General features: G+C 42.5%; 1 protein-coding gene across 3 annotated transcripts; it reads left to right on the forward strand.

Moving 5' to 3' along the window:
- The first annotated feature begins 1,851 nt into the window (after positions 1–1,851).
- Positions 1,852–26,538, forward strand: GUF1 (GTP binding elongation factor GUF1). 3 transcript variants are annotated; one of them, XR_014171513.1, is made up of 18 exons: positions 1,852–1,916; positions 5,397–5,812; positions 7,708–7,819; positions 9,738–9,886; positions 11,532–11,612; positions 12,840–12,917; positions 15,224–15,307; positions 15,653–15,717; positions 17,029–17,232; positions 18,319–18,458; positions 19,356–19,479; positions 19,666–19,798; positions 19,872–20,015; positions 22,262–22,395; positions 23,461–23,562; positions 24,520–24,639; positions 25,667–25,756; positions 26,165–26,194. XR_014171513.1 is itself a non-coding variant. In XM_081924485.1 (18 exons), exons 2-18 carry the CDS (start codon positions 5,588–5,590, stop codon positions 26,300–26,302), a joined length of 2,070 nt encoding a protein of 689 aa, XP_081780611.1. In that variant the 5' UTR covers positions 1,852–1,916; positions 5,397–5,587; the 3' UTR covers positions 26,303–26,538. The 3 variants fall into 3 exon arrangements, 2 of the variants coding, with proteins under 2 accessions (XP_081780611.1, XP_081780612.1); XM_081924485.1 differs by having other exon boundaries at positions 25,720–25,756; positions 26,165–26,538; XM_081924486.1 differs by lacking the exon at positions 12,840–12,917 and having other exon boundaries at positions 25,720–25,756; positions 26,165–26,538.
- Positions 26,539–26,910: the final 372 nt, after the last annotated feature.

Raw genomic sequence — 26,910 nt, forward strand, 5'->3', positions numbered from 1 at the left:
TTGACAGGATTAGGGTCTTGACACCTTGCTTGAGGGATTATGGAGGACAGGGGAGGTGTGATGGAGTCCTAGAGAAATTGAGCAAATTGGCACCTTGATTTTCTATGAATTTTATAGATTTTAGTCCCTTTTGACATTGACAATTGGAAATAAATGGATATATTGTAGCGAAGAAGAAGGTGAAGAAGACATGCCCCCCCTTCCGTATCAGTTCCTGCCCTATCTGCATCCAGAGGGTGGGGAGGGAGCCCCTATACTTCCTCCACAACCCATTTCATGCTGACATTGGTTCTAGCCAAGAGAGTTCCTTGCTGAGCTAGGGCTTTTGAGGTTTGTTTATTTACGTATTTCATCAGATTTATATGCGGCTTGATTGTAAAGGGGGGGGGGGAGCCTCAAGGTGATTTGTTTACAAAAAAAGATAAAACAATAAATGTATCACTAAAAACAAAGAACCATAATTAAAAACATAGAGACCTTTGAGGGTTTTGGGTTGTCTTTTTTAAAATAATAATAATAATAATAATCAAGCAGTGTATCAATTTTATGAAATAATAAATAAAATTAAAAGCAGAATAGAAAGCACCAAAACAAATTAAAGCTTCAGTGACAATTAAAGCGAATGTTTTATGAATCTATTCAAAGATTGGATTCTTCACTTAGCAATGCCTACTCTTAACATTTCTGCACTAGCCCCAATTTTACTCTACGGTCTTTCGCGTGGATTAAAATTAAAATTAAAATCCTGCATCACTTGCAGTTTTGAAGGACAGGTCACACTCGCCCCGCCCCCCGCCAAATAAGGCAATACCAAGCACATGGCCCCGCGCATGCGCCCCTCTTTTTAAAACGAACTGCCGCAAGATCCTCTCCTGTCCCCAGAACAGCCCTGCCCAAGAGCTTGGCCAATCAGAGGTTTCCCAGTGCCTACGACACACGCGCAGTACGTTCCTCTCCCTCGGAGCAGCAAGTTTTAGAGCGCAGAGCGGTTGGTTCCTTCCTTTTTTTCCCCCTCCCCTCCCCGCGTATAGCCTGTAGACTTTTAAAGGCTTAGACTGCCAGTTTCATAGCCTGGAAGCGCACTTCCGGGTTAGTTTTGATACCCTTCCTCTTCGCCTCTCTCCATCTCTCTCTCTCTTGCCTGCAGGGATTAAAAGTGACAACTCCATGTGCGTCCTTCGCTTCTATAAGCCCTTTGTCAACAACGAATTGTCGCTGTTTTTTGTGTTGAATATATGCTATATGGTAATTTATGGACCAAATAGGTATCCAAAGCCATTTGCACGTAACAAAATATGTGTTTTATCCAAGTAATTGTTGAGCTGAAATACAATTATTTTTTATTCATAACAAACTTAATAATGCAAACACAATGGCATTTGGCAATAACAAAAGTTCCTTTAGAAACACAATTTACCAAGCCTCATAATCTAGTCTCTAGAAACTTGCTATAACATGAAATAATAATAGCAAACCAGTGACATTTTAGGGAGCAGGCTAGCAGGTGGGGCCCATTATTTACACCAAAGGAGCCGACACAACACAAAACACTTGCTGTATGTAGGTTTTATTTTATTTGTTTTTCATCTTGTATTTTGGAAATGTACATCCCGCTGTTTTTTTCTTTAATTTTTTTGGGGGCCCCCAAAAAAAGTGGGGCCCTAAGCTATAGCTTGTTTAGTTTATACGCCCTGGTCTTATTCCAGACTGTGTTAAGTGGAGAAACGACCATATCAAAACAGCAGAAACTAAACCGTGCGCTATGGCCGTACGACTCTCTATTTGTATCTCTATGCGCTCCGAAAATCCCATAGAGATAAGAAACTGCAGAATTATTTCCGCCTCTCACTTCCGGTATACATCGATTAGTTCCGTGTCAAGGGTCTCGGAAGTCTGTGATGTCCGAGTTAGTAATGGTGGGTGATCCCTTTTTTCCCCTTTTCCTTCCTACCTCGTTGCCTTCGTAAGAGGACGGGCAGTATCTTACTCGGGGTGCTAAATGAGGCGGCGGCAAGGGGTTACTCTGGGGTCTGTGATAAGTGATGCAGAAATAAGTGGTTTTATTTTATTTCTAATCAACCCGAAAGACCGTAAAGTTGGGGCTAGTGCAGAAATGTTAAGAGTGGGCAGTGCTAAGTGAAGAATCCCATATTCAATAGATTAATAAAAGATTGGCTTTAATTGTCACTGAAGCTTTAATTTGTTTTGGTGCATTCTGTCCTGCTTTTATCCGCGTACTTCCATGTCAAGTGCAGATGAGATTGTAAACATGGAAAGGGTGGCGAGGAGAACCATGTGCAGCCATGAAACTGCCAGCACATTTCGCAAAGCTAAGCAGGATCCGGTATGGTTTCACATCGGTTGGATGGGGAACCAACACATGTTGTGATTCCTGCATATTGCCATTGGGGGTTGGGCTAAATGACCCTCGGGGTGCGGGTCCCTTCCAAATTTACAATTCCATGATTTCTAAATAAACTCCTCCTCCGACTGCCCTAGTCCCTGCAGAAGGGCCCGCTAGCAACTCTTCGCAAAGGCTGTATGTGACTTTTCATCCCTTTACAGTGGTACCTCAGGTTAAGAACTTAATTCGTTTCAGGGTTTCAGCCAATGGATGTGATACAGTGGTACCTCGGGTTAAGAACTGGAGGTCTGCTCTTAACCTGAAACTGTTCTTAACCTGAGGTACCACTTTAGCTAATGGGGCCTCCCTCTGCTGCTGCCGTGCAATTTCTGTTCTCATCCTGAAGCAAAGTTCTTAACCCGAGGTACTGCAGTGGTAGCTCGGGTTACATAAGCTTCAGGTTACAGACTCTGCTAACCCAGGAATAGTGCTGCAGGTTAAGAACTTTGCTTCAGGATAAGAACAGAAATCGGGCTCCGGCGGCGTGGCAGCAGCGGGAGGCCCCATTAACTAAAGTGGTGCTTCAGGTTAAGAACAGTTTCAGGTTCAGAACGGACCTCCAGAATGAATTAAATACTTAACCCGAGGTACCACTGTATTTCTGGGTCAGCAGAGTCTGTAACCTGAAGTACCACTGTATTATATACAGCACCTCTCCTTGTTGTGTATCTTTATCTCATCCTCCCCTTTTTGTCCTTACAGCAACCCTGTAAGATGTGTTAGGCGAAGAGACATAGTGACCTACCAGCCCAAGCTCACCCAGAGAGCTTCGTGATTTGAACCAGGATCTTTCATAAGATTTATTCACAGCACTTGATTGTAAAAAAAAGACTAAAAGGGCTTCAATGCGGTTTACAAAAGATGAAGCAGTAAAATCAAGAAAAAAGTACAACCCTACTTTAAAACACACAAAAAGATAAAATACTAAAATAGTCTAATATTACACACTGACTTGATCTCAATAGGCAGGGAGTTCCAAAGTGAAGGCGCTGCCATACTGAATGGTTGAGTTCATACAAATGCAGAACGGGTATTATGTGGCACCTGTAACAGTGTTAATTCGGCTGACCGAAGTGTAGTGTAAGGCGATCTCATAGGTAAATTGTTCCCAAGCAGTTAAGGGCTGAAACTTGGCTTAACTCCTTAAACTTGGCTTAGTAGCAAATAGGCAACCAGTGCAGATCTCTGAGTGCAGGTGTGAAATGCTGACAAGGCCTCACTCCCGTCAGCAATCGTGCAGCAGCATTCTGCACTAACTGAGCTTCCAGATCAAGCCCCACATACAGCTAATCCAGTCTTGAAGTAACCTACCCAACCTTAGCCCCCCACACTGTCCCATTATGACTGACCAGATTTGGTGCTTAGAGAGTTCTGATATAACTTGTCTGTGGCCTTTTGTAATGAAAGAAAGCAAGTCGGAGACATGTCTCTGAATTTGCATAGCTTTGCTTCTCTGGAAATTTTATGTGTTGCAGATTTCCTACAAGGATGACGTGTCTACAAGCTGTTTCATATGTTTACTACACCTGCCTAAACCCTGTGTGTTGTTGTCATAAATATGATACATGTGAGCAGTGTAACATAGTGGGAACATGGAAAAAATCATCATCCAATCAGGTTTGGATGTTCCAAATGTATATTTTATTATCCTAGAAGTTGCTGATGCAATCTTCTTTGTGCTCCCACTTTGGTGCTTCTTTGCCCGTGTTGATGTGAACAAAACCATAAACATTATGTCTACACCAGCTGTGAAACAATTCTATGCATTATGCAGAATGTGGTATAACTGTACTACTTCAGACTGCAGGGAGAGAAAAAGAGAGTTCCATTTTAAATGCCTGCCCCTAAACTAGCATATGCAGGAAAACACACACAGACACAGAGTTTTATGTGGAGATGCTTTAAAAAATATTGTCCCCCACTAGAATTCTACTTTTTTGCTCTACCACTATAATTTCCTGTTTCCAATATTAAAAGGCTTATTAAAGGACACCACCCACATACAAGAGGGAGATAACAGCAGGTTTGGATTTGCAGAAATTCGTATTTTAAAACCTTAATGGGGAAGATCCCACCAAAAGCCCAGTGAAGGCTGAGTGTGTTCATTGTCTATAGATGACAGACTGCCGAGGAATAAAAGAGTCAATGGGACGTGAGCAGTAATGGAGTATTGTGTTGGAGGTCATAGCTGACTGCCTGGAACAATGTTTTGTTTCAGGTCCCTTGTGTTCTGCATAATGTGTAGATTGATTCCTACACAGAAGTCTATTAAATAGTTAATAGGCCATGCATTTAGACTTGTGGAACAAATTCCTGATCAGTGGACTATGAAACTCAAGTCACATAAAATTATGTTTAGTCCAGCCACGGGAGAGTATTCTGAAATAATGCTCATTTCTGCTGTTGTAAACAGGCAGTCTGCATCTCTTGACTCTGCCAAAATTTAAAATAATGTGCATTTAAAAATAATGGCCATGGAGCACGTAGGTCAGGATGATAGAAGGCATGAGGGAAATAAGAAAAGCTTAGCCATTTTTTCTAGTCTAGCATTCTGTTTCCAGCAGTGCCTAACCAAGCGTAGGAAGGGTTACAAATATCAAAGCAACTGCCCTCTCTTCTTTATCCCATCATTTGGTAGTTGAAGGAATATTGGCTGTGACTTGGGAGTTTCTACCTAGCTACCCTGGCAATTAACTGTTGATCGGCCTATCCTTCAGGGACGCATCTAATACTCTGGCTGGTGGGCAGAAGTGAAAGAAAGAGCACTGATGAGTTTGAGATGCAATAAACCTAACTGTTAGGACAAAAATTAAGTCCTTTGCAATGAAGGATGTAAGTTGATACAGGCAAGGTCTGTCACTTCAAGACTGCTTCGTAAATTGGTTCTCTCAAATATTAGTGGTTTGGTTGCAGCTGGGAAAAGAGCACACTTTGAGAACAAGTTCAGTGTACTGCTTAAAAAACTAAGTTCAACCTTTCTCTCTCTTCACAGGTGTAGCCCAGTGTCTTGGTGCAGAATGGGAATAAACAATGTAAACCTTGGATCTTTCTGCCCTGTACAGAGAACACATGCACAGCTTCATAAAACCAAGTTTCTCCAACTTTTGGAAATGTATTTTTGTTAAGGATTCCTTTGACTGATTATAGGACCGAGAAAACTATGCTCAGCCAGTGGCTGCGTTTATGCCCTGTTCTGAGCACTTTGCTTATCACACCACACTCTGGACGGTGACTGCTTTTAGTTCTCCTAAAAGCATGTCTGCGCTTATGAAAAGGGCATTATGGCTTGCTGTTGGCCTCAAGAGGTCATATCATGCTGGCATTTTTTCGTCTCTTTCTCTGGGTTTGGAAAAGTCTCCCGGACATCGCGTCACATTCCTCAGGCGATATTCCTCCGAGACTGGCAAGGTGACAGTTGTCTTGTCTACTGGGTTGAGTTCAGCACGATTAAGTTCACCTTGTAAATATTGTAGCTGAGAAGTAAGTGGGTGGCCAAAAAATTCCATAGCAAGTTGCAATCCAAGTCTTTGGATTGGGTTCTGAAGTAGATGACAACAGGTAGCTAATTCCTGCTGCTGCTACTAAATAATAATAATAATAATAATAATAATAATAATAATAATAATAATAATGATAATTTGTTATTTATACGCTGCCCATCTGGCTGGGCTTCCCCAGCCACTCTGGGTGGCTTCCAACAGAATATTAAAATACAATGGTCTATTAAACATTAAAAGCTTCCCTAAACAGGGCTGCCTTCAGATGTCTTCTAAATGTCTGGTAGTTGCTTTTCTCTTTGACATCTGGTGGGAGGGCATTCCACAGGGCGGGTGCCACTACCGAGAAGGCCCTCTGCCTGGTTCCCTGTAACTTGGCTTCTCGTAATGAGGGAACCGCCAGAAGGCCCTCAGGGCTAGACCTCGTGTCCGGGCTGAACGATGGGGGTGGAGACGCTCCTTCAGATATACTGGACCAAGGCCATTTAGGGCTTTAAAGGTCAGCACCAACACTTTGAATTGTGCTTGGAAACGTACTTTGCAAACATAATGATGCTCCTTGGCCACCTGATGTTTTCCTCCCCTCTTACCACTTTTTTTTTGTTAAATGAGTATCAGGGAGGTCAAAGGTTTATTAAAAATCCCAATTTTAAGAACATATCCTTGGAAGTAAGTCTCATTCATTTCAGTGAAGCATATCTCCCAAGTAGGTACGTTTTGAGTTTATTTATTTATTTCTGTTTTGAGTTGGTCTATTTATTTAGTAGGGACGTGGGTGGCGCTGTGGGTTAAACCACAGAGTCAAGGGCTTGCCAATCGAATCCCCGCAACGGGGTGAGCTCCCGTTGCTCGGTCCCTGCTCCTGCCAACCTAGCAGTTTGAAAGCACGTCAAAGTGCAAGCAGATAAATAGGTACCGCTCTGGCAGGAAGGTAAACGGTGTTTCCGTGGGCTGCTTTGGTTCGTCAGAAGCGGCTTAGTCATGCTGGCCACATGACCTGGAAGCTGTACGCCGGCTCCCTTGGCCAATAAAGCGAGATGAGTGCTGCAACACCAAAGTTGTCCGCGAGTGGACCTAACGGTCAAGGGTCCCTTTACCTTTAGTTATTTAGTAAATTTGTATGCAACATATGAGTTCACAACAGTAGAGTGTTTCATAGCATGTAGTTGCCACCTGAAACATCTCGGTTAAGAGTGACTATCAATTGACTGCGTAGCTACTGTATGTGTATGCGGTGACGAATAGTAACTCTTAACTGAGATTTTACAAGCTGCAACTTAATACACATTGTGTGTGTGTAACATAGTTCAGTGTTCCCTAGGCTAGTGTTCTCCAGGTGTTTTAACTTGGCTACTGTCGAGTTGCCTAATGTGAGTAGCACCACTTTGGAAAGAACAGCACAGTTTAAGTTACTCTTGTTGAGCTATAAAGCCCTAAGTTTCATCTTGGGACCAACCATAGGGGCAGTCTTTTCTGTTACGTTGCCTAGTTTGTGAAATCACCCCCATCCCTTGAAATAAGACAGCCATTGATTTTATTACTATTATTTAAATTTAACAACCTTTCTGTTTGTCCATGCATTTGTTGCTTATTAATGCAGATGGAAAACAAAAGCTGTAAGGGTACCAAAGGGATTTTCCATCAGAATCACAAACTTTCATTGGCCTGGACCTCCTCCCAGTTTTGTATCTTGTAGCAAAAAATGCAAAATGGTATTTTTAAAGAATATAAATACATTGGCAAATACATTGGTCCACCACCCCAGACTATTCATGATTTGTGACCCTTTTCCTTTATGTGCTTTAGGATACAGTGGACATGTCATTGTTTCCTGTTGAAAACATTAGAAATTTCAGCATAATAGCTCATGTGGACCATGGGAAAAGTACTCTAGCAGATAGGCTGCTGGAGATAACAGGTGAGATAATTTTACAGCATGCTTGATTTCTTTGGGTACTGCCTGTGGGATGTAATCCATTGGAACAGTCAAATACAACATTCCTTATTTCCCCAGGGTGGGCACAACAGGCAACTTCCTGTTCCACTGGTCTGGAGTGTCTTCCCCCTGCATGTGATCTGGGAGATGGGCATGGCCATGGTTTCCTCCATAAAAGAGCCGAGTCACGCAGCCATTTTCTTTCTCTTGATCTCTCTCTTGCTTGCTGTCATGCGGCTCTCCTGCAGCCATAATGTTCTCTTAATGTAATTTTGCTGTCTGCTGGCTCCCAGCTAGCAGCACATGAGTTCAGTCTCCATGTGAGATGTACTCACAGATTGTTATGTAACTACTAAGTCAAGCCTGCCTTTCAGGGATCAAATCGTGAACTGAAACGTGGGTAAACCTCTTGTTACTTTTAAGGAAAGACTCTTGTGTCTTTATTCTATTAAGAGGGATAAAAGGGGACACCAGGAATAATGGGCAAGCCAGATTGGATTACTTAACTAAAGAGATTCAAATGAATCTGCAAACTAGCTTCCTGCTATATTGAAGGGAATCGGTTCTGAAGGAAGGATAATACTTATTCAATATATCCTTTCCTGCTATCCTTGACGTTCCCACACTTCATTTAAAATAAATACCTAGGCAGAACATGTAAAACAGAGACATAAGACAAAATAGAATAATAAAAGCCATATGGATAAAACGTCATAATCAGTTATGATAGTGAGGTCCTATTAATAGTCAGGAAAAGCTTGGCTGAAGCAGTCTGATTTCTCTTGCTGTTGGAAGCAAACAACATTTAGCAGCTTCCTGATCTACACAAGGAAGATGCCACAAGGGAGAAACCCCTTCTTTCAACTTTGAGGTGACCTGTAGGCCATGGAATGGCTACCAGGACCTGCTTCCCAGATTGTGGTAATCGGCTTCGTCTTACTTCATTATTTATGCACAGCAATTATGATTCTAATGTCAGTTTCATTTTCTATGCTGACCATTGTTTATAGATTCAGTAGAATACTTCTAATGTTTACCCTTTATGAACGCTTTATGGTAATAGCTGGTAAATTGTAAGTTTTCTTTCACTACCTGAGTGTGCATTTTTGTCACAGAAGTGGGACGCTAAAGTTTCCATTCTATTTTGTTGTATTTAATTTGTGGGACATCTGTTCTGTGAAACGGCAGTCAGTTTGCATTAAAAAACGTGTTAAACTTACTACCAAAAGAGGTTTACACATTTCTCCTTCCAGCTAAACTTTCTCAGATTTTCAAAGTCACAGGGGCAACATATGATATGCACACATACGACTTGTGTAACGCCTTCTTTGCCGAATCCGCCTTTGTCCATTGAAAGTGTGCAGCTCTTATTTTCCATAGGGATCTTCAATACACACTAGCATCTCTACAGATGACAATGTAGCCAGCTCCCTTCCTACTATTTTCATGCATAGCACCTATTTAGGTCCCTGATTATAGAGAAGTCCTGGTAAGTCAGGACTACATGTACTTTGGAGTTTAAGACAGGACTGGGAAAGGCACAGACACAGGTATTGAGACTTCACTTCAACATTTGGGCATTTGGGCTGTGCCACTAAAACTCTGAAACTCAGGTGTCGAAATTAACAATATATTGCATCAATTTTGAGAGCAGCCCTTTCACCAGTCAGTTGCTCGAATATGTTTTAGATGAGTTTCCCTGAGTATTGTCTGCCTGCTCTGCTAAACTTTGGAACCCTAGCTTTCTTGATAGGAATAGACTGAGAAAGATAACACATGAAAATTGATCTTGGTTGGTTTTTTTAAAATAGCCATAGGTCTACGAGAATTAAATATGGCTATGCAAAAATAGACACTTATCACAATGTACATTAATTATGCAGTATTTTGGATTCTCTAGGAACCATTGCCAAAACAGACCATAACAAACAGGTGCTGGATAAATTGCAAGTGGAACGAGAAAGAGGAATCACCGTTAAAGCCCAGACTGCCTCTCTGATTTATAACCACAAAGGAACAAATTACCTCTTAAATCTCATTGATACACCTGTAAGTTAATCATTAATGTTGCTGAAATAATACAAAATTGAACTATTGTTGTCGTTTTTGAAAAAGAAAATATTGAATGCTTCTAGATTATTGTTTTTTGCATTATTGTTACTTCTTGTTGCTGGTTTTTTACTTTGGCTTTATTCTGCTGTTGCTTTTATTTTGTTTAGCTTTTAAGTGTATGCTTTATTTGTTTACTTTAAGGGTTGTCTGCTTTGCTCAAAGGGGAGACCCATTGAAATGAATGAACCGAAGTTAGTCATGCCCATACATTTCAGTGGGTCTGTTCTGCGAAGACCAAACAGTTGGAAAAAACCCTCTGGTTTTCACTTTTTACAGCAAACTATCCAGATAATTGACGCGGGTGGCTCTGTGGGTTAAACCACAGAGCCTAGGACTTGCTGATCAGAAGGTCGGCGGTTCAAATCCCTACGATGGGGTGAGCTCCCATTGCTTGGTCCCAGCTCCTGCCAACCTAGCAGTTCGGAAGCACGTCAAAGTGCAAGTAGATAAATAGGTACAGCTCCGGCGGGAAGGTAAACGGCGTTTCCGTGTGCTGCTCTGGTTCGTCAGAAGCAGCTTAGTCATGCTGGCCACATGACCCAGAAGCTGTACGCCGGCTCCCTCGGCCAATGAAGCAAGATGAGTGCCGCAACCCCAGAGTCAGCCACGACTGGACCTAATGGTCAGGGGTCCCTTTATCTTTACCTTACCCAGATAATTGGGTGGCGTGTAAATATTGTAAAATAAATATATAAATAACCGCGGACCGGAGCAAATCCATCGCTGTGATCTAGTAACTCCGAATTGGTTGTGTAGCTCAGTTCAGGCAGGGGTACTGTGTTCTGGTATATTAGCGGTGAGGAATCCTTATGCCTGCTTTAGGGGTTGGATAAAGCTCCATTGTTATCAGGCAGGAACAAAGCAGAGCTGCAATTAATCACTGGACACACTGCAGTTGTTAGACTAATGCAACTAATTTATTAAATAGGAGAAGCTGAGTTAATGAGGGGGTTTAGAAAGATTGAAGCAAATGAACTAGATGAGTCATCCAGAAATTTTCATCGTCCGGCACAGGGAGGAATTTGTTGACTCTCACGGTCTCTTCAAAAGAAAGTACAAATACAAGGTGCCACAGGCCTAAGACCCTATGCAGATGCATCCCAAATAACTTGGACTACAATTCCCATCCACACTAGCTATCTTGTCAGGGATAATGGGAGTTGTAGTCATCACGGAGAACACCAGGTTGTAGATACTTAGTCCGTTCTATACTTAGTTCCCTCCTCCCCACAAAATAAAAGTTCTGTCATTTCTTCAAGAACTACAGTTAACTAATTACAGGTCAAGAAGCTTTAATAACTAGTTTCCTAAAGGGGGTAGGTTGCCATTTTGGTGTTATGAGCCGTTCCTCCCAGATAAGTGAGTCTCTGGCATAGGTGTGTTGTCCGTGGACCCCTAATTAGGAACCACTGATTTTGACAGTGTTAACAAAATAGCAGAAACTAGATTCGATGCTTTCTGGTAAGTTGTCAGAAAGTGGGTTCCACCATGACTTCATGGTGTTCTTTTGATGGTCTTTTTAACCGGACCTTGAGATGCCAAGTTCTTGAAATGTTTGCATTGCTTGTTTCTCCCCCTACAGGGCCACGTAGATTTTAGCTATGAAGTCTCACGGTCGTTGTCTGCTTGTCAAGGCGTCTTGCTTGTAGTGGATGCAAATGAGGTAGGGTTTGTAACTGACAACAGTAACTTCTGCCTCGTCTTTGTTCTTCGTAGAGTAATGAAGAGTTTGCCTCTCCCAAATGGTTTGAGGGAAGATTCGTCTATCGTTGTAGATAACTTTAAAGAAATATGGAAAAGACCATATAGATTTCCACCACAGGCAGTTCCTGATAAGCCAGTACGTTATAGGATTGTTGGCTCAATACAATATAATCCTATAGCCGTCTCCTCAGGAACAGGCCCCATTGAGTGCAGTGGGACTTAATAATAATAATAATAATAATAATAATTTATTTATACCCTGCCCATCTGGGTGGGTTTCCCCAGCTACTCTGGGCGGCTTCCAACAGAATATTAAAATACAATGGTCTATTAAACATTAAAAGCTTCCCTAAACAGGGCTGCCTTCAGATGTCTTCTAAAAGTCTGGTAGTTGTTTTTCTCTTTGACATCTGCTGGAAGGGCGTTCCACAGGGCGGGTGCCACAACCAAGAAGGCCCTCTGCCTGGTTCCCTGTAACTTGGCTTCTCGCAGCGAGGGAACTGCCAGAAGGCCCTCGGCACTGGACCTCAGTGTCCGGGCAGAACGATAGGGGTGGAGATGCTCCTTCAGGTATACTGGGCCGAGGCCTTTTAGAGCTTTAAAGGTCAGCACCAACACTTTGAATTGTGCTCGGTAACGTACTGGGAGCCAGTGTAGGTCTTTCAAGACTTACTCCCAAATAAGTGAGTACTGGATTGCAGCCCACGAGAGACCAAGCCCTGCTAGACATAATGAGTCTTCTGAATGAACACTTCGAGTTTCTGCAGATATTACCTTCGCTTGATAACTGGGGTGGTAGATTAGGTCACCTGTTATGCTGCAATAGCTCAGCCCATAGAGCTTGAGGCTCTTAATTTTAGGGTTATGAGTTTGAGCCCCATGTTGGGCGAAATATTCCTGCATTGCAGGGGTTTGGACTAGATGCCCCTGGTGGTTCCTTCCAGCACTACAGTTCTGTGATTCTAACATCTACTGCTACATAAACAATTTTCCATGACCGGTTGATTTCATGGGCAGGGGTCTCTCCTAACCTACCTGAAGATTGAAACTTGGGACCTTTTATGTGGAAAATGTCCGCTCTGCCTCTGAGCTATGGCCATGTCTTTTTTTCCCCATTGGGACAATTTGGGGTGGAGAGACTACATTCACAAACTTTCAAATGTTTAATAATGATGTTTTTTTCTAGGGTATTCAAGCTCAAACGGTTGCGAATTTTTATCTTGCGTTTGAAGCACAGCTGTCAATAATTCCTGTTATAAATAAGGTAATGCTTGCCACGCACAGTATTAAAAATTCTTAGATAACTTTTGACTGTAGAATAGCAACTTGCACTCGCACGTCTGAATGCAGTTGTGACAGAGGTCAGCCACGGAAGGGCAAGTGGCCATTCTGGTTGTGTATCATCTCTATAGTTGTCTCTTCCCTGATTTACATCATTCCGTCAACATATACCGTATTTTACGCTCTATAAGACGCACTTTTTCCCTTTCAAAAATTAAGGGGAAATGTGTGTTTGTGTCATATGGAGCGAATGCAGGTTCCTTGGCTTAAGCAATAGCAACACAAAGCCTCCAAAGCGCAGAAGGAGAGCTCCCCCTGCGCTTCGGAGGCTTCGCATTGCTTTCGCTGAAGCGCGAACTCCCGCTGCACTCCGGGGGCTTCAGGCAGCTATCCGCAAGCCTTCGGAGCGCAGCAGGAGTTCTCGCTGCGCTCCGAAAGCTTGCGGATAGCCGCCTGAAGCCTGGAGAGTGAGAGAGGTTGGTGCACACCAATCCCTCTTGCTCTCCAGGCTTCGCTTCGCTGGAGAGGCGCTGCACAGATTTCCCTCTCTGCACAGAGCCCCTTCAGCGAAGCGGCAGGAGAAATGGAAGGGGCTCCGTTTCTCCCGCCGCTTTGCTGAAGGGGAGCTGAGCAGAGAGGAGGAGAATTCCTCCCCCCCCCCCGGTTCTCCCCCTCCTGTGGTCCAGTGCGTCCTATAGAGTGAAAAACACGGTACTTAACTTTTAAGGTCCTTTATGAGCTTCTTCTTTCTTTCCCATGATTTGTTATTTTTCAGAAATCTCTATACCTGCCAGGGTTAAGGAATAATAATCATATCACGGCAGTGGACAGCATGAAATCCACAATGAAATTACATTAGTGAAACAAGTAGATCACAAATCTGTAGGTCGAATTGATGCATCCACATAAACACCAATCTAGCAGGGAAAGCCTAGGACGGGTGAACAAATGATTGTAACCAGGTGCCCAAATGCCAATATTGAAATTGCCAGCCTGGTGTTCTTTCAGGACACATGCCAAAGGGTAGGTGTTGCCACACAAGAGGCCCTCCCATCAGATGTCAAGGAAATAAACAACTGTCTAACTTTTAGAAGACATCTGAAGGCAGCCCTGTTTAGGGAAGTTTTTAATGTTTGATCTTTTATCGTGTTTTTAGTGTTCTGTTGGGAGACGCCCAGAGTGGCTGGGGAAACCTAGCCAAATGGGCGGGGTATAATAATAATAATAATAATAATAATAATAATAATAATAATAATTTATTAGTTATACCCTGCCCATCTGACTGGGTTTCCCCAGTCACTCTGGGCGGCTTCCAACAAAATATTAAAATACAGTAGTCCGTCAAACACTCCCTAAACAGGGCTGCCTTCAGATGTCTTCTAAAAGTCTGGTGGTAGTTGTTCTCTTTGACATCTGGTGGGAGGGTGTTCCACAGGGCGGGTGCCACTACCGAAAAGGCCCTCTGCCTGGTTTCCTGTAACGTCGCTTCTTGCAGTGAGGGAACCACCAGAAGGCCCTCAGGGCTGGACCTCAGTGTCCGGGTAGAACGATGGGGGTGGAGACGCTCCTTCAGGTATACTGGGCTGAGGCCGTTTAGGGCTTTAAAGGTCAGCACCAACACTTTGAATTGTGCTTGGAAACGTGTTGTTGTTGTTGTTGTTGTTAGCATATAGCACTACTAAGTGGTCCCTCCTCAGTGCTGCCTTATCCTTGAGCTCAGAAGTTGCAATTCTGTGCATTTACTTGGGAGTAAGCCCTGCTGAAAACAGTGGCACTTATTTCCGAGTAAACATGCACACAGTTATGCTTCACATCTGTCTCCTGATGCAGAAAGAAAAGCAAAATTTTGAACCTGCTTATTCTGTCCTGCATTTTCTTTTACAAATACTTCAGCTGGTTTTTTGTTCCGGATGTACATTTTCTGTGGTTTTCCCCTTTATGCATCCCCTCCCTTACCCTTCACTTTGTATTAGGCTTTGTCTTTTTAAAAATGGTTTGTCCCGTGCCCGGTAATTTTATGTGCTTTATAAATAAAATAGGGTGACAACGAACCCCAGGTTTCCAATTTTGAATAAACTGCTCTCAACAAACTCCATCTTCTTGACTGCAGGTCCCAGGTCTTGTTCTTAAGTCACAAAAACTTCCCAGGTTACTAGTAAAAGACGAGGAAAGTGAAAGTGTAAATGCAATGCACATTTTTGAAGCTTTTCTTATTTTTGTTCTAACAGAATTTACTTCTGACTTCTGTTACATTGTGTGCATTTTTCCGACAATAACTTTGTTTTGCAGATTGATCTAAAGAATGCAGACCCTGAGCGGGTGGAAAATCAAATTGAAACCGTGTTTGATATCCCCAAAGACGACTGTATTAGAGTAAGACACCTTTTCTGGTGTATAAATATGTGTGTAGTAGATGCTGATAAAACTCTCCTACATGGAAACCTTACCAGGTTATTTTTATTAAATGATTATATTCTCACAGTGCACAGTGTTTACTTAGAATTAAGCTCCATTGAGATAAATGAAACTCAGCACTTCTCCCAGAATAAAGTGCCTTGCTTCCTTCTCCTGTAATCATTGAAGAAATGTATTTGCTTACTATTCAGAGTAAAGCATTTTCAAATATAACTGCATGAAGCATAATATATTGAGGTGACAACAGCTTACTAGTCAGTGTGCGCTGAATTAAGCTCTCTTTCCCTTTTTAATTTGCTTTAGATTTCTGCTAAGCTGGGAACAAATGTCGAAAGAATACTTCAGGAAGTTATTGAACGAATCCCTCCGTAAGTTTATTTTTCTGGCATCTTATATACAGTGGTACCTTTACTTGCATTCACTTCCGGTTACGTATCCTTCGGGATACGTATGCGGCAAACCTGAGAGTATTTTTCCAGGTTTCGCCTCGTGCGCAAGTGCAGAAGTGGTCCCTCCAGTTGTGGAAACCTCGGGATCCGACTGGAGCTCCAGAATGGATCCCATCCGCAACTGGAGGTACCACTGTACTATTGAGAAATGGACTGTCTTGCAGTTACGCTGAGCCATCTGCTTGAGCCAGTTACAGTGGTGCCCCACAAGACGAATGCCTCGCAAGACGAAAAACCCACTAGACGAAAGGGTTTTCCATTTTGGAGGCGCTTCGTAAAACGAATTCCCCTATGGGGTTGCTTCGCAAGACGAAAAAAATCTTGCATCCCCCCGCGGGGTTTTTCCGCTTTTCCCGCCCTTTTCTTAAGCCGCTAAGCCGCTTATCAGCTGTTCCGCTGATAAGCCGCTTAACAGCTGATCGCTGGAAGCCGCTTGACAGCTGTAGCGCTAATCCGCAAAGCTGTCAATGGGCTTGCTTCGCAAGACGAAAAAATGGCTATACGAAGAGCCTCACGGAACGGATTAATTTCGTCTTGCGAGGCACCACTGTACATGTTTGTGTCTTTTTAATAATCTCCTTAATTTAGTGAGTTAACATCTCTCTTGCTCGCTCGCTCTCTCTCTCTCAAATTTTATGTTTTACAATTTAAAATCTTCATTTTACATCCTTAAGATAGCAATAACTTCCCTTCTTTTCTTTCCATGGTTCATTTTCCATATCATAAATCCCTGCATATTTTACAAAAACTGTACCATTCAGTATTCCATTATTGCATCCATCAAAACTTATTTACACTGTTGAGTTTATCTTAATGCTGCCCACGTTTTCAAGTGTACACAATCTCCCCTATATATTCAATAAACATTTCCCAGTCTTCTCTAAACGTATGTTCTTCTTGTTCTCTTATTCTATATGTTAAATCTGCAAGTTGTGCATATTCTGTCAACCTAAGTTGCCATTCCTCTTTGGTTGGGACCTCGCTCGCTCTCCATTTTGGGGCTAACGAAACACGGGCCACAGGAGTGGCATACATAAATAACCCTTTTTGACACCTGGGAATTTCAGTCTGAATTGAATTCTTGATTGAATTCAGATCAGTAGATCTATTTGCTACAGTAACTGGAACTGTATTTATGCGAGCACATGGAAAACAGACATTTGGTACTGAAAAATAACTCTCAGTATGCATTACACAGTAACCATGATATATATGTCTTTCTTATAACAGGCCCAGCGCCAGCACACAGGATCCGTTGAAGGCTTTGGTGTTCGACTCCACCTTTGATCATTACAGGGGTGTGATTGCCAATATTGCACTGTTGGGTGGGGAGGTTCGCAAAGGCCAAAGGATAGCATCAGCTCATACGAAAAAGGTTTATGAAGTTAATGAAGTGGGAATTCTGAAACCCGACGAGCAGCCAACGCACAAATTGTAAGTTGCAAGCGTTTGAAATAAATCAGAAACTCTTATTTGTTTGGCCTTTCTCAATATCCGTATCAGGGTTTCCCAAACATGGATCTCCAGCTGTTTTGGGGACTGCAGTTCCCAACATCCCTGACCTACCAGCTAGGGATGATGGGAGTTGTAATCCAAAAACAGCTGGAGACCCAGGTTTGGGAAACCCTGATCTGGATTCCTACTGCCAGCAGCAGCAAGACTGATTTCCCATCAGCTTTGCACTTTCCTTTGGCAAAACGCAGAGTGGAAGCATCTTCTTGCTTAGCTCAGCGTGGGGAAGTGGCTAATGGCCTATAAAAGGGTAAAGGACCCCTGGATGGTTAAGTCCAGTCAAAGGCGACTATGGGGTTGTGGCGCTCATCTCGCTTTCATGCTGAGGGAGCCGGCGTTTGTCCACAGACAGCTTTCTGGGTCATGTGGCCAGCATGACTAAACCACTTCTGGTGGAACGGAACACTGTGACGGAAGCCGGAGCGCACAGAAACGCCGTTTACCTTCCCGCCACAGCGGTACCTATGTATCTACTTGCACTGGCCTGCTTTCAAACTGCTAGGTTGGCAGGAGCTGGGACAGAGCAACGGGAGCTCACCCCATCATGGGGATTCGAACCACCGACCTTCTGATCATCAAGCCCAAGAGTCTCAGTGGTTTAGACCACAATGCCACTTGTGTCCCATGATGGCATATAGGAGCTGTTTCATGGTGCCTCTGCCCCAGGACAAAGCACTGTTGACTGACTAATGTATTTTTAATCTTTGCTGGAAGCAAACCCAGCCAGATGGGTTATTATTATTATTGTTGTTGTTGTTGTTATTATTGTTATTATTACATTAACATTTCAGGCAAGAGTAAAATGCTCTGCTTCCTGTCCATTTGCCAAGGCTGTGTAGCAAGTTTTGTAAAGATTGCAGCACACCAATATGGGGAAGAGGATTTGACATAATTGTAGGCATTTGATAATGTGTGATTAAATCCCTAAACGGCTTCTTCTTGCCAAGAAAAAAAGGCTTGAAATATCTAATGTGATGAATATTTCCGCATGATGCTGGTTTCGTTTAGATATGCCGGCCAGGTTGGCTATCTCATTGCTGGAATGAAAGATGTCAAAGAGGCCCAAATAGGAGACACAATCCATTTGCATAACCAACCAGTGGAGCCATTGCCTGGGTTTAAGTCGGCAAAACCCATGGTCTTTGCAGGTGAGGCACACACATTCAATGACAGGAAGTACTTTCATGTTTACTTATACCGGTAGAGTGCTTAGGTGCATTTAGGAATCGTCGTTAACTGTAACAGGAATGCCACGGATTCCTGTATAAATTGTACCCCTGTTACAGCACCAACACTTTTTTGTGCTCAGAAACATACTGGGAGCCAATGTAGTTCTTTTAGGACTGCTGTTATATGGTCCTGGCATCTGCTCCGAGTCACCAGCCTAGCTGCTGTATTCTGGATTCGTTGCAGTTTCCGAATCTTCTTCAAAGGTAGCCCCACGTAGAGCGCATAATCTCCTTGTTGACAATGCTTTCATTTTGTGTTGATGGTGGGTTTCTGTAAATTAGGTGAGGTGGTGCTTCAGTGCCCATCAAGATCACTGCTTATTACAACAGCGGTTTGGGAAAGGTGGTTTATTTTTTGTTGGCAGAATAGTGATTTTGTACAGGCTTGTGAATCGCTATGCCTTTTCACAGTTATTCAGATAAATGGCTTTACCTGATCAGATTTAATTTCGAGGAATGATTTCCTCACATGGACGGGTACTTTTGAAAATTTCAGTCAGTTTACTCTAATGGAAAACTTCCGGGAGGAGAATATTTTTGAGACTTCCTTATGTTCATGCAATTGATCTTTCTCTTCCCCTCCTCCCAGAAGAGCAGGATAAGTTATTCAAGCTGTCTGCTGCTCAGTCAACCACTGAATCCAGCCCTTATGTGAAACAAGACTGAAGACTGATAATTTAAGAATCTGGTATATTATTTGTGGGCTGGCACCTGTTTCTTACAGAGAAGCATCTTAAGTGGTTCTAGAGAAAATGCTGGATGAAATATATGAGGATCAACGGCCTTTACCAGCCAAGTTCTGTGCTGTATTGACAGGAATGTACCCAGTAGACCAGTCGGAATATAACAACCTGAAAAGTGCTGTAGAAAAACTGACTCTTAATGACTCCAGTGTTTCTGTTCATCGTGATAGCAGCCTTGCCTTGGGAGCCGGATGGAGGTGAGACTTGCCCTATTCAATCTTCAGCGCCACAAAGCACAAACATTTTCTCTTGATTTCCTTTGGCCAGGAAGTTTAACATGCTTAGTTGGTGCTTTTTTGGGGTGGGGGGGTGGGGACACACATTTTTTAGCACTTTGTGATTGACAGGGAAGATTGAGTACCGTGTAAACGTTGCATTTACAGGTTGGGCTTTCTTGGCCTTTTACATATGGAGGTTTTTAATCAGCGTTTGGAACAAGAGTACAACGCATCTGTCATTTTGACAGCACCCACTGTACCCTATAAAGCCGTTCTTTCCTCAGCAAAATTGATAAAGGTAATGGTATGGTTTTGATTTGGCTTTTTGAAATCGGGGAGGGGCAATGCTGACTTTTTTTTACCTTTTGTAGGAACATGGGAAAGAGGTGATCACTATAATAAATCCTGACAAGTTTCCAGACAAGTCAGTAGTGGCGGAATACTTGGAGCCTAGAGTTTTGGGCACTATCATAGCACCTGATGAATATATTGGAAAAATAATAAGTCTATGCCAGGTTAGTGAATTTTTTTTTAAGCTTGAGTCTCCTTTCCGCCTTCAGGGTTGAGATGAAATGAGGCAGTTTTAATTTTAACGAGCCAAAAATTAATTTTAACAGGCCGGTCACGCTCTTAGAGAGCCACTTGTCTGCTGAAGAACCTCACCTATTGCAGAGGATTCTGGGGGATATTCTTTGTTAACATCGGAGCCTCGATCAAGTATCTTGAGCCTCCTTATCCCCTGTGTGAACTGAGCGTTTGCCCTGGAACATGCTCAACCCACAATGCAGAGAACATCCGTGGTGGCAGGCAAGCTTTTCAGAAAACGCAGGTTCCTCACAAGAGAGTTTGGAAAGCCAGGAACATGTTTGATTCGGGCAAACACGTTCACATGGATTAACTCGCCATGTGAAGTTGTTCAGAGCTGTTAGCCTGTTTTATCCCAGTAATCCTTATTACAACCCTGTGAGGCACTAAGCAGCTTCATTACAGATTGGAAACCGAGCTGAAATAAGAGTGGCTGGCCTAAGGCTATATATTCAGTTTGTGACGGAGATGAAGTTCCCGCTGACAACTTCCCGGCTCTCATCGCTCAGACTCTAAGCCACTGAAGTACTCTGTCTCTTCAAATAAAATCCATGTATATGTATATAAATTGGTTGAGAGGAAGTTATACGTACAAAAGTTATTCATTTAACTGGTTAACTAATTAAATTAACAAATGTGGATTTAAAATATGGAATGGGTTGATAAATATATTTAGGCTTATGCAGCAACATGAGATATATATATATGAAAACCCTTATGGCTGAGTTTTATAGCATGGAGACACTCTGTTGGTTGTCTTGTCCAATGACTTCTCTCAAACAAAACATTCTTTACAAATGCTTGTTTGATCACCAAGAAAGAAGATGCCACCGCTACCTTAAGCTTCTTGATGCAGTGCTGAACTTCCTAGATTAAGTGCAGTTTCTTCTGCGGTTCATAAATGGTAAAGGGACCCCTGACCATTAGGTCCAGTCATGACCGACTGTGGGGTTGCGGCACTCATCTCGCTTTATTGGCCGAGGGAGCTGGCGTTTGTCCGCAGACAGCTTCCAGGTCATGTGGCCAGCATAACTAAGCCGCTCCTGGCGAACCAGAGCAGCGCACAGAAATGCCGTTTACGTTCCCACCGCACCGCTTTACTGGCTGAGGGAGCCGGCATTTGTCCGCAGACAGTTTTTCTGGGTCATGTGGCCGGCATGACTAAGCAGCTTCTGACGAAACTACCTTCCTGCCAGAGCGATACCTTTTTATCTACTTGCACTTTGACGTGCTTTCAAACTGCTAGGTTGGCAGGAGCAGGGACCGAGCAACAGGAGCTCACCCTGTCGCGGGGATTCGAACCCCTGACCTTCTGATCGGCAAGTCCTAGGCTCTGTGGTTTAACCCACAGTACCACCCGCGTCCCTTCTAAGGTTAATACTTAGACCTATATTAGTACTATAATCTATTTCTAGTCTTATCCTCAGTGGATAGGATGTTTCATTTCCCTTTCTTTGTACTAAGAGCCTTCAAAATATTTAATGATAGTCAGCCAGTTCTCCAGATTATCGAGGCTCAACACAGCAAAAAAAAGATGGGACTTTGTCCTAACTAGCTTGCCATCTTAAATTACAATTTCTTGGTCTCCTGAAGTCATTTCTCAGCAGGCAAAGTTATAGGAGATCAAGCAAAATAGATTTCCATTACAGTGGTACCTTGGTTTATGAACTTAATTTGTTCCAGAAGTCTGTTCTTAAACCAAAGCGTTCTTAAACCAAGGTGTGCTTTCCCATAGCCACGGGGGACTCAATTTACAAATGGAACACACTCAACAGGAAGCGAAACATGTTCTGCTTCCAAGGCAAAGCTCACAAACCAAAACACCTACTTCTGGGTTTGCAGCGTTCTCAATTGAAGTTATTCATAAACTAAGCCATTCTTAAACCAAGGTACCACTGTATTTTCATGACACTGTTGGTACCTTAGCAATAAGAAAAGTGAATAGTCGGGAGAAAGACTCACAGAAGAATGTGCAAACAAGATGAGAAAATAAATATCTATTCCATAAAGAAACACTGGAGCTTTTATTGCTTAGTTAAGTTAATTTGCCAGGTCCCGGTAATATTGGTCCTTCAGTTTAAAATTCACTCATCATGTTTTAGAATGGAATATTTACTGAAGATTTAGAGCATAAGAAATTCTAGTTGACTGTCAAAACTACTGTGTTGCTTGCCAGACTCGAAGGGCTATTCAGAAGGACCTGATATACATTGATGACCACAGAGTCATGATGAAATATTTCTTTCCACTGAATGAAATTGTCGTTGACTTCTACGATGCTCTGAAATCCCTCTCATCTGGATATGCCAGGTACAGTAATGTATTTAAAAATAAAATAAAATAAAGTGGGACATTCATTATTTGTTGGGTTTTCAAAATTCCAGTTGTACCCAGTCCCACTGAATTTCAAGGTTTTGCAGAAGAGGTGGAGTCTCTCCAAAGTGCATGAAATAATAATAATAATAATAATAATAATAATAATAATAATTTTACCCCACTCATCTGACTGGGTTGCCCCAGCCACTTGAGGAATACAATGGATTTGCCTCTGTTGTGGGGCAGAATGGGCAAGTTTATGCATCTTGCAGCACCATTCTATACATGTCTGCTCTGAAGTAAGGCCCATTGAGTTCTGTGGGACTTGTTTGCAAGTACATGTGTATGCAGTCTATTCCTCAAGTTTCCCTGTGACATGTTTGAGGACAAATAGGTGGGGGAGGCTGTCTTTAAGGCCTTGTGGGACATAAGCAGGTTATTTCCTTTCTCCACTATTTTAAGTCCTCTAGCAAACGCTAGTAAACACTGGAAGAATATTTTGAAAGGGGAAAAACCCTCCCGAGAAGATTATTTCAAGTAGTCAAACCTCGGTTTCTGAACGCCTCCGTTTCCGAACGTTTCAGCTCCCAAACACTGAAATCCCAGAAATAAATGCTCCGGTTTTCAATCATTTTTCAGAAGCCAAACGTCTGGTGCGGCTTCCGCTTGAGTGCAGGAAGCTCCTGCAGCCAATCAGAAGCTACACCTCGGTTGTCGATTGTTTCGGAAGTCAAACGGTCTTCTGGAACAGATTACATTCCACAACCAAGGTTTGACTGTATAGAAATGGAAGAGCAATGACTTATTGGATCAGTGTCTATATAGCTGGGTGAATTTAATATACTAAACTGGGAATAGATCTATATCTATATGTGATTAAGAATAGGTCATGTATTTATTGTTATTTGGAATGGGGACTTTTTTTTCTTTTTTACTGAGGGACAACAAACCTGTATCTTTATTTGAAGAATTAATGCAAGTATTATATTAAAAACACTGTCTTTAAAAAGCAGAACCCATTTTGAGTGATGAATTTAATGTTTTTCCTCCCCTCTTCAGTTTTGACTATGAAGATGCAGGATACCAGCCAGCAGATCTTATCAAAATGGATGTTCTTTTAAATGGGAACCCTGTAGAAGAGCTCATAACTATTGTTCATAAGTAAGTAAACTAAAAATGCAGCCCTAGACTGCAGAGGGTATCTTTAAGAGATGGTGTGGGTGTGTCGTGGTGGAAGAATTGCCAGTCCCTAAACTCTGCTGGATTTACACTCACTAGGGCAGAAAGTGGGACGCAGGTGGCGCTGTGGTCTAAACCATTGAGGCTCTTGGGCTTGCCAGTCGGGAGGTCGGCGGTTTGAATCCCCTTGATGGGGTGAGCTCCCGTTGCTCGGTCCCAGCTCCTGCCAACCTAGCAATTCGAAAGCATGCCAAAAAGTGCAAGTAGATAAATAGGTACCACTCCGGCGGGAAGGTAAACTGTGTTTCTGTGTGCTGCTCTGGTTTCGGCAGAAGCAGCTTAGTCATGCTGGCCACATGACCCAGAAAAACTGTCTGCAGACAAACGCCGGCTCCCTCGGCCAGTAAAGCGAGATGAACGCCACAACCCCCGAGTCGTTCATGACTGGACTTAACTGTCAGGGGTCCTTTACCTTTTAGGACAGAAAGCAGGTTTACTTTTTTCCTTGTAGCAAGTTCTTTTTCTAAAATCCCACTGATTACATTGGGTGGGGCTCACTTATCAGGTCCATGTTGGAAGTGATGGGAAAGGTTGTGGATCTGAGCCAACCCTCAACCCCACTGACAGCAGAGAAATAACAGAAAATGCCACTGGAAGGCCCACAGTATCTTCTGACCCCTTTCAGGTATCATAGGATTGTGCCTGAAGTGCAATTTCCTGCTTTTGGTTACATTCTCAAAACTACTTGTTTGGATTTTCAGTTTCATTGTACAGGTTGGTGCTGTTCCAGCACAACACGAGTTCTTCATTTCAGCAATTCCATTTCATTGTGGAACATTAATCCTTCTCCACTTTATATAGTTAAATGGGAAAATCTAATTGTAAACCTTGTTTTAGACTTTGACATCCCGGTCTTTTCCCTTTTTTTTTTTTTTTAAGGGACAAAGCATACACTGTTGGGAAAGCTCTGTGTGAACGTTTAAAAGATGTTATCCCAAGACAGCTATTTGAGATAGCTATTCAGGCAGCTGTTGGGAAAAAAGTCATTGCGAGAGAAACGTGAGTTGTTTCATGTTTTGCTTTGTTCTAAAAAAGTCATTTGTTAGATAAGTGCTAGTATTGCAAAGCGAATAAAAGTCCCTCCCCTCCCCCTTTTATCACTTGTAACTATTAAAGTTGTTTCCAATATTTACTTGAGAAGATGACATTCTAGTCCAGGCATAGGCAAACTCGGCCCTCCAGATGTTTTGAGACTGCAATTCCTATCATCCCTGACCACTGGTCCTGTTAGCTAGGGGTGATGGGAGTTGTAGTCCCAAAACATCTGGAGGGCCGAGTTTGCCTATGCCTGTTCTAGTCTCTTAAAAGGTTACAACTAAAGTTAAAATCAGTGTGGTCTTTCATTTAGGCTACCCACTTCAAGAGCAATTCAGATTAGTCTCCATTCGTTCTAGCGGATGCCAGCTTTATTTCAGAGAAAGCATCTAGACAAAGGCTCTGTGTGAAAATCTCAACATACAAGGATACTGGAACGAGAGCTGTTCACAAAGGCCCCCTGGATCCAGGCCGTTTCATAACTTTAAAGATCAGCACTTTGCCTTTAGCCTGGAGACTAACCAAAATTCTGACTTTCTTAAAGAGGTATATTTTGTGCCTTAGGTGGCTGGTATTAGTCTGCAATTGCAATCTGGATCACCAGAAGTTTCTGAACTGTCTGAAAGGGTAGTCCCACATAGAATGCAGAATACGGGGCATAGTTGAGGCAGTAACCAAATAACTTCCCATTCCGAATTAAAGGAATGGTCTCACAAAAGGAAATATAATTATGTTTCTCTGTCATTCCGCTTTGTAATTAGGAAGCGCATAGTAGACTGAGTATTAGAATTCTCTCCAGTTTTCCTTCTTGTAGCCATGGAGTAAGGCTGACACCCAGTGGTTAAAATGAACTAGAAAATAAGATTTCATTCAAATTGAGTACTTGTAGCTGATCAGTGCAAACGGGCATTTGCCATTTGAAGTCACATGCCGATTACTGAGTTGCCTTTTATGATATAGCGCTAGGTGACATCATGTAACATTTCTGCAGGGCATCTTGTGAAAATGCACTTTGGTTTAAGCACTGAAACTTATTTCTTCCAGAGTGAAAGCTTATAGAAAAAACGTCCTGGCAAAATGTGTAAGTGTCATTCTTTTCTTTGGTAATGGCTGGTGATTGTAGAATAATGCCCCCACCCCCCGGTTTTTTGCTTCCTCTATTGTAGGTACTGGTGCTAAGCTATATACTCCTGTTTTTCTGTTATGTTTTAGGTTCGTGTTGATACACGCACATTCAGTAAAAACAACAAGTTTGCTTTTGGTGGCAGTTCCACAGTGTGTGAAGTTAAGAGATCTGGTTATTATAAGAGTTATGCCACTTATTTCACCCAAAGCTCAGGGTAGCAGTTTTACATTTATCTGTCTTTTTAATTGCCTTGGGTATTTGAAAAACAGTAGAAACATTTTGACCAGAGTATGCCAGCCAGTATTATAGATATTCATATTATAAAACACAGAGAAAATAACCTGTTTGTTTCCCTTTAAACAGTACGGAGGAGATATTACACGGAAAATGAAGCTATTAAAGCAGCAAGCCGAGGGAAAGAAGAAGTTGAGGAAAATCGGAAACGTGGAAGTGCCAAAGGATGCCTTCATAAGTGTTCTAAAGAGACAGACTGACAAGTAGTTGGAAGTCCACAATTACGGATTTTTTTAAAAGTAAATGTTTGACAAGACTAGTGTTTACAATGTGGATGCCCTGTCTGGAATCCGATATATCCTGTGTGTACATACGGCTCAAGACTCTGGAATGTCATGAATGTAAATGTACACTTTTGACAAGTGTTCTGATTTCAAGAACGTTTATAAATGACGAGTGGCTAGAAAGCCTGCAACTCTAAAACAAAGCATTCTGGCTGGTAATCAATTTTTTTATGATGGCGTTATGATCCTGCAACTTATCGGCCGCAATAACTTCACTCGGCACCTTTTATTCCATGTGCATTCCTGACATGCTCTGAAGGAGCGTCTCCACCCCCATTGTTCTGCCCGGACGCTGAGGTCCAGCGCCGAGGGCCTTCTGGTGGTTCCCTCATTGCGAGAAGCAAAGCTACAGGGAACCAGGCAGAGGGTCTTCTCGGTAGTGGCGCCCGCCCTGTGGAACGCCCTCCCACCAGATGTCAAAGCGATAAACAACTATCTGACATTCAGAAGACATCTTAAGGCTTCAGAAGACATTCAGAAGACATCAGGGAAGTTTTTAACTTGTGATATTTTAGCGTATTTTTGGTTTCT

Source organism: Podarcis melisellensis (assembly GCF_964234715.1).
Source record: "Podarcis melisellensis genome assembly, chromosome: 9".
NCBI lineage: Eukaryota > Metazoa > Chordata > Lepidosauria > Squamata > Lacertidae > Podarcis > Podarcis melisellensis.

Bases quoted from the DNA above. Each gene is read 5' to 3' on its own strand.
- GUF1 (XM_081924485.1), top strand. From the start codon at position 5,588: ATGCCCTGTTCTGAGCACTTTGCTTATCACACCACACTCTGGACGGTG. The intron at 22,396-23,460 runs GTACAGTAATGT...TCCCCTCTTCAG, and splicing joins CTCTCATCTGGATATGCCAG to TTTTGACTATGAAGATGCAG. The intron at 24,640-25,719 runs GTGAGTTGTTTC...TATTTCTTCCAG, and splicing joins AAAGTCATTGCGAGAGAAAC to AGTGAAAGCTTATAGAAAAA.